We start from the raw sequence: 11,357 nt of genomic DNA on the forward strand, positions 1-11,357 counted from the left end.
TTAGGAGAGGGTTGTGTTGAGGAAAGTGGTATGGGGATTTGGAATGGGAGTGGATGTCAAGGGAGGAGAGTCTTTGGTACCAATAGAGGAAGTAGAAGGACTCTAGAGACAAAGTTGTGTTGTTCACTCTCTCCACGGTTTGGTCTTTCAGCCACAAAACTACCATCTTTGTCACAGGTTTTGTAGCATTCACCCTACTCTAAAAATGTAAGTGTTAATGAAGTTTTGTTATTGTTATAAATGAAAGCTAATTCTCTTTTGCCCCCTCATCTCATTTCTTTCAGATCCCAGTCTCCAGAATCTCCCCCATGCCGTTTCCTACATCGCAGGTCTCTCCCAGGGCTCGTTTTCCAGTCTCCATCACTAGTCCTAACAGAACAGGAGCCAGAACTCTTGCAGACATCAAAGCAAAAGCCCAGCTGGTCAAAGCACAGAGGGCAGCAGCTGCCGCTGCAGCTGCCGCTGCTGCAGCCGCCTCAGTTGGAGGGACCATTCCAGGACCTGGCCCAGGGGGTGGACAAGGTCCAGGAGAGGGTGGTGAAAGGAAAACTGCTAGAGGAGGGAGTCCAAACTCAGAAAGAGTCAGTGAAACTGGAAAGGGCCCCACACTGGAACTGGCAGGAACTGGAAGCAGGGGAGGTACGAGAGAGCTTTTACCCTCTGGTCCAGACACTCAGCCCCAATCTGAGACCAAGACCCCAGGCCAGGCACAGCCTCATAGTGTCTCTGGAGCACAACTACAGCAAACCCCCTCAGTGCCTCCAATATCTGCCATCAGTGGAGCATGCACAAGTGTCCCATCACCAGCCCACACTAATGCACCCCCACCAGCTTTAGTGAAATTGAATAATGAAAAACTGAATCCCTCCAGGGCAGCAGCCACCATGGCCTCTCTAAGCCACCCACCGTGGCCCAGTAATTGCTGGCAAGAGAAAGCACCTTCTACTCCAGCAGATCCTGCTCATTTTACTGCTGATGGCACAGCTGAGCCCAAAGCAGCTTCTAGTAAGAATCCACCAAACCCTTCAGCCTCAGCAGAGACAAATGCTAGTGCTTCAGTGGATATGACTCCCTCCCCTTTAACATCTTTATTAACAACAGCCACTTTAGAAAAGCTTCCTGTACCCCAGGTCAGTGTAACTGTAGCACCTACCGGATCAGCTCTATCCTTGAGCACTTTGCCAGCAGCTTCTAGCCTTAAAACTCCAGGAATTTCTTCAAATATGAATGGACCCATTTCAAGGCCAAGTTCTAGTATCCCTGCTAATAATCCTCTGGTCACTCAGCTGCTCCAGGGCAAAGATGTTCCCATGGAGCAAATTCTGCCTAAACCTCTCACCAAAGTTGAAATGAAAACTGTTCCACTGACTACAAAAGAGGAAAAGGGGATAGGAGCACTCACAGGCACCAACATAACAGAAAATAGCACCAGAGAGGAAGGTAACGAGAGGCAGTCTCATCCAGCTATACAGCAGCTGGGGAAAACCTTGCAGAGTAAGCAGCTCCCCCAGGTTCCAAGGCCCCTTCAGCTCTTTTCAGGTAAGGATCTGAGGGAGTCTAGCATTGACACACACGCATACCGAGAAGGACTAAGTAAAGCAACCCAAGAGCAGATCCTTCAGACTCTCATCCAAAGGGTTCAGAGGCAAAACGTTTCCTCGTTTGCGCAGCCCTCTCAGTTCAACTTCACTCACTCAGGTTTCCAGTTAGAAGACCTCTCCATAAGCCAGAGGTTCATGCTGGGTTTTGCTGGCAGAAGGACATCAAAGCCTGCAATGGCAGGTCACTACTTACTTAACATTTCCACCTATGGCCGGGGTTCAGAGAGCTTTAGGAGGACCCATTCTGTAAACCCTGAAGACCGTTTTTGTCTAAGTAGCCCCACTGAGGCCTTGAAAATGGGATATACAGACTGTAAAAATGCAACAGGAGATAGTAGCAGCAGCAAAGAAGAAGATACTGATGAGGAAAGTACTGGTGATGAGCAAGAATCTATCATGGTGAAGGAGGAGCCCCAGGCTGCCCAGAGTTCTGGCAAGTGTGAAGCAAGTTCAGGACCCCACAGTAGAGAAAACCTATCCACCAATGATTGTTTAGCTAAAAAGAACGTGAAGGCAGAGACACCAGTGCATGAGCAAACCACTTTAAGCAAGGAGAATTACCTCTTCCCCAGAGGCCAAATGTTTGATGAAAAGACCCTAGCCAGAGATTTTATTCAGGCAGCACAGAAGCAAATGGCTCATGCAGTAAGAGGTAAGACAATGCGTAGCAGCCCTGAGCTTTTCAATTCTACTGCTCTTCCTCTACCTACAGACAGTCCCACACATCAGCCTCTCCTCCTTCCACCACTGCAAACCCCAAAGCTGTATGGAAGCCCCACACAGATCGGGCCAAGCTACAGAGGCATGATCAATGTCTCCACCTCATCTGACACGGACCATAACTCTGCTGTACCGGGGATGCCTGACTGTAGCCAGGTATCTAGTAACATAGGTGATGTCATGTCCTTTTCAGTGACTGTCACTACCATCCCTGCTAGCCAAGCTATGAATCCCAGTAGCCACGGCCAGACCATTCCTGTTCAGGCCTTCCCTGAAGAAAACAGCATAGATAACACGCCTTCGAAATGTTACTGCCGTTTGAAAGCTATGATCATGTGCAAGGGGTGTGGAGCTTTCTGCCACGATGATTGCATTGGCCCCTCTAAACTGTGTGTCTCTTGCCTTGTCGTTCGGTAAATGAGACTAGAAAGAGAACACTGTAAAGGAGGCAGGAAGGGAAGGGTTGACAAGATGTGTTTTTTGCGTCCTTTTGGAATCACAGAAATAAACAAGTAGGTTTCAGTTGTCTTAAGAGACAAATGTTACTTAATCAGGAATATAGAGTACAGATCTTACATTTTAGAGGAAGAGCACCTTGTATAGTAAGTCTAAGTCAAGCAAGACTTTGTGAATTTGTGACAAGTTTGCACTTACAAAATCATGTAAATATGTCACATTTTGTTTTAACATTATTTTTCCAAGTGTTTAGGTAATAATGTATTACTTTGAATTCAGATTTGTGTCCTATTTGACGTGACTCTGAGAAAAGTTTAATGCCGTGCATGGTGAAAGGAAGCTGTCTCCCTTCTGTCCTTTCCTAAGAGGCTAGGAAAAGGAAGGAGCGAAGGAATGGTCTGGAGAAATGACCATTCATGCTGATTATGTCTTGACAGTCTGACTTCAGGCTTTACATAGATCCTTCAGCCTTTGCAGGATTTGAATTCAGGGTTTACTCAGTCCCTTTACCTTAGATGGAACCTTCTTAAGTTCAAATTTTTGATAAGGTATTAATTTCACAAGTAGTATTTCAGACTCTGAAAACTGTCTTGGTTCTTGGCTTCCATAAACCAGTACTCTTGCCAAGCACTCTGCTTGCAGTTTGGGGATTCCTGCTGTTCCCTCATCCACTCCCCTGCGCTGAGTCAGTGAACGTGGTCCGCGAAGAGTACCCTCTCTGGGCCCTGTGTTAGCATAGCCTGTGCAGGGCAGCAGTGCCAGCAATAATGTCCAAGTACTTAGTCGTTCATGGGAGCTTACAGACAGGTTTGAAATACTAGTATAAAGTTAACAGAAAAGTATTAGTGATGGGGTGATTTGAATCAAGTGTTTTCTTGGGCAGGGGGCAGGGGTAAAGGTGCAGAAACTGTTAAACTGAACGTAAAGAACCTTGGGAAATGATTGTAACACTAGAAACAAGGTAGCCTCTCTTTTTTCTCTTTTCTCCCAACCTGTTACCTAATGTTCTATAGTCAACTGTTGCTGCAGGTAGAAAAGCTTATTCATGGCACATGTGCCCATTCTGGCAAACCTGTTTTGACTTCCCAGGCATCTGAGGAATATGGAGTAGTTTATTACATATTACTTTGAACACACACGTATGCACACACAGTAAAAGACACTTCTGTTATAGAAAATATGTCCCCCATTTTGGATTACTACTGTCTATGCACTAGAAATTTCTAATGTAAAGTGTCTTCAAGTGAATGGCTAAGAGAACATCTAGAAAGGAAGAGAGATTAGCTCCAAAGTTTCGTCGTCGTTGTTTGCTTTTGTTAATTCTTTTTTGTCTCCTTTTTTGTTGTATTTTTAATCCTCTCTTTAGTGACTGAAGGACTTGTGAGTACATATATTTAGGTCATGGTTAAAGGACATTAAAATAAATCTACAATTTACCAGAATTTGGTATTAAAAAATCGGGTTTTGTCAATGTGCATCATTTGCATATTGATTTCAAGTTTCCTAATTTCAAGTGTATAAAGTAAAAATATTGCTGCAACCTGGTACAGTCGTCATTGTACTTAATATTCAGGATGTGATATTTACAACATGCAGGACAGTGTAAATTTAAGTCACATTCCAGATTAGGATAAAGTAGGCAGTAATAATCTTCGCTTTACCCCCATTCTGTTACCCTTTCCTCCCCACCCTACCCTCTGCATTAAACACTTAATACTTTTAAACCCCATAAGAAGCTTATTACTTCACTGTTTTTCATTTTTCGTGTCTGGTTTTTTATGTGGCCCAAGGCAAATACAGGATTAATATCTGTGTTCTAGTTTCAGCCAAGACAATAGGATGTCCTTCTAACTGCCCTTTTTCTTCTAGCACGCACATAGCTAAGAGTGTTGAAAGCTGCATGGATCCAGGGATGAGGAATAGGAAGAACCAGTAGGAAACAGAAACCGTGGTTCTGTTCCCAAGCTTTCAGTACCCTGGGTAATCTAAGGAGGAGTTAAAAAGACCAATTGCTGGTTAAAACTCTCCATGCCCAGCTTCTTCACTCCCCACTTTGGTGGCAGGGCTGAGGGCTTGTCTGCGTGCTGGAAGTGGTTGAGTGGTTCAGAACTGAGCCCATGCTAGACATTAATTACCAGTTTGGATTGATCAAAGTGATTTTTCTTCTTCGCACCTTTCCTGTCATAGAAAGTCTCTCCTCCATGGTTCCCTTAATCTGAGGGTGGACAGACTAACCAGGAAAGGAAGAAAGGCATCAGGGATTTTCAAATTCATTTAGAGAGCAAACCATGTTGTGCCTCTTCATCTTGACACAGGCTCTTGCAGATAGATTCTGAGCATTACTATACACCAGATTCTCTTAACAAATAATACCCAGCTAATAAAATATTTGCATTTATGAATACCCCTAAAACAGAAGTTGTCAACTAGGTATACTGCCTCAATCTTGACCAAATAAGAGAATAGTTAGATTTTCTTAGGTTGGTAGTAAATTGACTACAATCCATTTATCAGTTTGTTTCAAAACAATGGTTATAAGTAGAAAGTCATCTAAGCTGAACAGGAAAAAAAAAATTAGTCTGGCTCTTTTGCAGATGGAGCAATAGAAACAAGAAAATCTCTAAATTATTAGAGTATGTACTCCAGTACCTTTAAAGCAGTTTTTATCTTAGGTTTTCAGATACTTTACCTTTCAATTCAATCTGAAATGTTTCTAGTAAGTGCTAAGCTTATTTTTATGGTATTAAATTGCACTATTTCCAGTGACCAGTGAGGCGTTGTGCCTGATGCTTCTGCCTCCAAGGGATGCTTCTTGAGCCTTCAGACCCTTCCACTGCAGGGCACCTTGGGGAGCTCACATTAACAATATATCATCTCAGTCTTACTTATGAATGTTCTAAGTTGTCTAGTAGAGAAGGCTCTCTTGAGTCTTAAAGAATTTTAATTAAAATTCTCCATCCAATTAGAAAATAAAGCCAAATAACCTGGAGTTGTTTGCCCTACTTCTATTCCTTAACCCCTGTGCTTAAGATACTGAAGCCATCTGTGGTGTTCTATGTGATGTTCTTAAGAGTAAGATCTGGCAAATGGGAAATTTTTCTTGGGGGAGGGGAAGCATACTTGCATGAGCTGGAAAGGCACACAGATGTAGATGTTGTAGGAATTATCTCAGATTTAAATAGCCAAAGGAAGACCTCGATGCCTTCCAGGTGAAGGAGTAAATTTATACATAATAATGACCTGACATTTACCATCCTAATTGCTTATTATTGCCTTTCTCCACCTTAGAGTCCTTAAAGAACTCTTGGGTGAAATGATTTGTTATAATGAGGAGGTCTTCTCTGGTCACTACATCGCATTTATTGCTAGAACTCACTGTCCATGAGCAGTACCAGGATTGTTTTCTCTGTGACCTAGAGGTTTCGCTTCACAGCAAGGAGGGAAAAGTCTTCCCGTTGCATTACAACAACGCTAAGTAAAAAACTTGGCCAAGGGTAGTTTTCAGCTCAATTTATAGAATAGTCCAAAGAGACTCCAAGAAACATGATGATAGGCAGGGATCTTTCCTACCGTGTTTCAATACCTACATACCTATTGAAAGAGAACAATAGGTGAAACATTTCCTAAAGTTGAAGTAAGAGCTTCATAGATTCTTGGTTACTTTATTTTTTTTAATGCTTTACATTTGATACAACTATTAAAGATCAATTTTAAAAATAGCTTTCCAGTAATATATTTTAAGTAATATATATTTTAATATCTATGTAAAAATTGACAATGGAAGACTTTTAATTTCTCGTATATGGTATCTTTAATGTAGGACCTCACTGTTAAGGCACAAATTACTTCAAAGGAAGTTACTCTAGAGACACTCGGATTATTTCCAAAAAATGCAATAAGGGGAATAGCTTTGGAGTTTATTTTTTATTTTGAAAGAAAATTGACTTATTTGCCACAAGCTATTTTTTTTTTCCTTCTGGCTATAAGGTTTGTACAGACTGGTTTGGTAAATGATAAACTTTTGTGTCTTTTGCCTTTTTAAAGGAATTGTTAACATTGGAATTGAGGGTATGTACAGAGAAGTTGGTGTCAACACCATTTAAAAAGTCATATTTTTTCACAAATATAGAAAATCATTTTACATAAGAATTTTAAGTATTTGCAATAAATATATGTATATAGATTGTATGTATTCATATATTCTTATTTTTCATTTTATTATTAAGTAAAAGATAATTAAAGTGAAAATAAAAACCTTGGAGTTTTTGGTGAATTTTGAGGTCTGACATATGTTTGAGAGTGGTGTGGGTGAGGGTCCTCAGTTGTTGCCTTATACTGTTATTGGAAGATTAACACATTGTATAGAAAAGAGTAAAATGAGGCATTTGGTAATACATCAGGGTAGTGTATTTCTTTCAGAACTCTAGTAAATGTTAAATTCTCCTAATCTGCTCATCTCTAGGTTTTCACTCTTGAACTGTTGTCTCCTAACCACCCAATGTTACTGGGAAAGTAAGGAAGAAAAAACCATGGTACATTCTTTATTTTAATGTGCCCATTGTTTGCTTCTAAAACAAAGAATGGTAAGAAAATATCTCAGGGGAAAAGATAGGTTTTCCTTTCTCCACAGTGGTTAATAATTCATTAGCAAACACTCACTGCCACCACCTTCCAGGCTGTAGAGGTATGTGAAGAAATGGTCTCATGAAGATAACAGAAAACTTTTTCTGTTTCCCAGTTCTCTGAGAAGTGAGTTTCATTGCCAGTTTTATGTCCTTCCTGACTGATCTGGAGAGGTGAGCTAGCAGAACTTGAATTTTGATCTCTGTAGGGCCAGGAAATGAGGACAAAGCCAGATGTTAGGAGAGGTTGTCCACGGTCCCATACCTAGAGACAATCTGGATTCCTGCTGTCCAAGAGAAGTAATTTTGTGCTTGTAAATATTTGGTGTTAGGGTATGATTGAGGAAGAAAAATGACACCTAGATAGTCTTTGGAAATAAAGGATATATAGCCCATTCTTTAAAAATGAAAAATATATGGATTTATTAATGACCTGAAAGAAAATAAGGTCAGAATTTCAAGAATGTCTTAATGACCCATGAAACTGACTTTAATTCTAGTTCACTAGTTTCCCCCATAATTGCCCAGTTATGGTTATTTTCACTGATTAAAATAGCATATTTTGGAATTAGTAGGGATACATAGAATGCTTTTTGAAAGACATTATTTTTCAAAAATTGAAATTTCAAACATCAGGGTTGCCCAAAGACATTGGAGATAGTTTAGCCATCCAAGAGAACAGCACCCTGAATTGTTGCTGAAAGTACGCTGTTTCCAGAGGAAATTTCTTAAGTCTCAGGGAACTTCTGCATCCTCCTAATTCCCATATCTATAGATAGGAATGAAGGTGAAATACTTAAATGTGCGTGAAGCAGTCCATGAATGACCACTCACAAAGACACACGCATTTCTAGTACATATTTATCATTATTTAAATGGGTCTCCTACCTCACTGGAAATAAAATTCATATTCAGGTAATGACAGTGGAGCCTAAAGGTGTTGGAGATGGTCTGCAGTTGAGTGAGAAAGAGCAATGTACCAGAACACAAACAGCTTCAACTTGGATCCCCAACTTTCATTTATTCTCATTGCAGAGTCTTAGAAACCTGTGTTCACCGCTTTTGACACTATGGGACCACAAATAGTCTTCAGCAACCAGAGATTTTGCATAAGATTTCTAGCTGTTTCTGTGTATAAATCATGTTATTCACTACAAATAGTTATTGAGTACCTACCATGTGCTAAGCACTGTGCTAAAGTTCTGGTTATGCAAGGGTAAACAAAAGCAGCCATGCACATTGTAAAAGGTCTTCCTAAAGTAGTAACCATACCGCAGGTGTCTAGTTCAGGGCTCAAGGAGTAATATATGCTACATATTTCCCAAGACGTGGAAGTTTAAGAGTAAATGAGTTTTGAAACAGAAGCGCTTGAGATACACAGTGGCGAGACATGAAGAAAGAAAGGCATTACCCCTAGATGAAACAATGTGGAAGTGAGGAGCCTTGTTAGTAAAATTTACCTTTTCTGAGAACTATCATTGGAAGATCTAAGTTGTCAATAGAAATTTCAGGAAATCTTTTAGTAAAAATCTGAATGGAAGAGAAAGAATCCGACGCAATCCCTTTTGATTCATTCTGCTCCTTATGTCAGTAAAGTTGCTTTATCTTATGGTCAACTAATCCTTTCAGATAACACTTGGGTAAATAATGCAGCTTTCCTGTCACTGTTCAAACCCAAAAGAAACTTAAAGGGAATAAAAAAACAACTTGATTTTCATCTTATAGTCTTGTGAGAAGGAAGTGTATCTAAAGAGATGTTGCTTCCCTGTTTTTTCTTCATAATGCATACAGTTAGTATTCTGTTTTATTCTAATATTCTAGTAATAGAATTGGCTTTTTTTTCTCTAAGTCACAGAACTTGAATTAAAAGAGGCTTCAGCAAGACCCTAGCCTTTTTTAGTGGCCTAAATCCTAGTTCTTTTAAGACTTTCTGGTAGAAAGGTTTTAAAAAGATAAGTCATTGTATTTTGTCAGTGCTTACTCTGGAATTTTCTTTAAAGTTTATCTTTAACCTGGATTATTGGATTTGCAACTTGAATTCTATATGGCAAACTACCCATGTTCACTGTTTAGTCAAAGAGCTATTAGGTGTATTCCACTATGTGGTGAAGTCTCAGCTCTGTCCAAGCAGTAGGAGAGTGGATATCCTGTATTTTCCTAATGCTTGGTAACCTTAAACAGAAGGTTGGGTTTCTTTCCTAGAGACTGTATAAACTGAGGAGTGTCTGTACTTGATGTAGCTCTCAGTCTGAACCTGAAAAGACAATCCCTAGAACGATTTCGTTAGCGTGAAGGGAGAGACTGAACCTGGAAGAGAGACCAGAGGTGAACAGCTGTGAAGGTGAGCTGTGGCTAGATAGTGGGCCCTCCTGAAGAGTAACTTCAAACTCAATTTTCCTGGTTCTTCAGGCTCGAAAGAAGCTAAAGGAAATTTCAAACCATATCCTGATTTTCGTCTTGACTGCAAAACCTAGAGAATGCCTAGGGGAGAAGAAAGGTAAACCCAATATTGGATTTAAAGTAAATTTAAGTAGAGTTTGAATTATTACTCTTTTACTGAATTTTTTATTTTTTAGCTTTTGGGTTCACATAACAATGTTGAATTGTCATGAGTGTATCATGAAATTTGATTTGAGACATCTTGGGCTAAATGATGGTTTTCTATTGACTATCTAGTGCCAACTTTTGCTGCTGATCAGGTTTTAGGGTTGTGCATCTGTATTTTTGTTAAGTGACCCAAACATTGGCTCATAAATGCTATTAAACCAACTTGAGTTAATGCTTAATTTTATTAACTTTAATCATAGGTGGTCTTTTTTAAATATTTAAAATTCAGATTAGCCCAATAAAAAAGCAATGCACTAAATGTTGTCAACATATCTCAAGATGCTTTAGAACTATTATTTAACACATAGCCTATGTCCTTCCTCTGGAAAGTGGTACATAAAATTTTACATCTCTTGGGTAAGTTCTTTGCAAAAACTAGCGTCTAATGTTTTCTGATACCTAGAGCTTGGCAGCGATGGAGTTGGGCTTTGACCCTAAGTCAGTAATTCTTCTCATTTTAGGTTTTCAGGCAATAGCAACTTGAAAACTTCAGTGGTGGTCCCAGCTGAACCATATGTAATCACTTTACATGAAGTTTAAATTAATGAAACTCTTCCAGAGTCTCAAATTTGGTTTCCCCTTTCTTGCATAAGAGGATAGGTTCTGAGCTGGGTAGGACCTGATAATGTGTTCTCTGATGATAAATTACTGATTGAAGGGCAAGTTTGTTCTTAGGGAATTTGCAAAATTTCTAGAATCCATGAATGATCTAGAGTACATGACAAATGAAACTCTAAAAATTAAAAACTTTTCTCTTAACTATAAGTGCTATGACCTATTTTTTAAACCCCATCTTAATTCTGTGACTCATTGCATCTCCCCTTAAGACTTTCACCAGCACCGAGAGAAATCAGAATGGAAGAAATGGCCTTAGGTTGGTGGAGTTCATTTTAAAATCTTTGTGCACATAGGCCTTAGCACTTTGACAGATAAAACTCTGCCTTTTAGCTCCTTCTCACTGTCGTCTTTATTCTCACTTTTAGATTGTTCTTTTTATTGGTCGTATAAAACTACCTTCTTCAGAATTGAATGTATAATAATGTTTCTGCACATGGACAAAGTGTATTTTACCTTGAGTCATTTTATGTTGAATAAAGACATACAGTTTTACTCTAGCGACTGTGCCCTTTCTTTTCCAAAGAAACCAGACACCTTATTAAATGACTTACCTGCTTGTTGCCCATTCCCCTGTGGCTGATTGCACAGTTGTCCCTGAGTCCTGGCTAAATGTGTGTACTACAGAGTGCGCCAGTCTCTTCAGGCAACACTCGAAGAGGGTTAAAGAACTCAAGATGAGCCAGAGAGTGTATGTATTTCAAAAGTAAAAAGGAAACCCATACTACAAAGCTAC

General features: G+C 39.8%; 1 protein-coding gene across 4 annotated transcripts in view; it reads left to right on the forward strand.

The window, feature by feature from the left end:
• Window positions 1–11,121, forward strand: part of ASXL2 (ASXL transcriptional regulator 2) — a 161,525-nt gene extending 150,404 nt beyond the window's left edge. For all 4 annotated transcript variants that reach the window (XM_005600159.4, XM_070235772.1, XM_005600161.4 and 1 more), the window contains one exon: window positions 285–11,121. In XM_005600159.4, coding sequence (XP_005600216.3) covers window positions 285–2,738 — 2,454 coding nt within the window. In that variant the 3' untranslated portion in view covers window positions 2,739–11,121. The remainder of the gene's footprint in view (window positions 1–284) is intronic.
• Window positions 11,122–11,357: the final 236 nt, after the last annotated feature.

The sequence above is a fragment of the Equus caballus genome, chromosome 15 (assembly GCF_041296265.1).
Source record: "Equus caballus isolate H_3958 breed thoroughbred chromosome 15, TB-T2T, whole genome shotgun sequence".
NCBI lineage: Eukaryota > Metazoa > Chordata > Mammalia > Perissodactyla > Equidae > Equus > Equus caballus.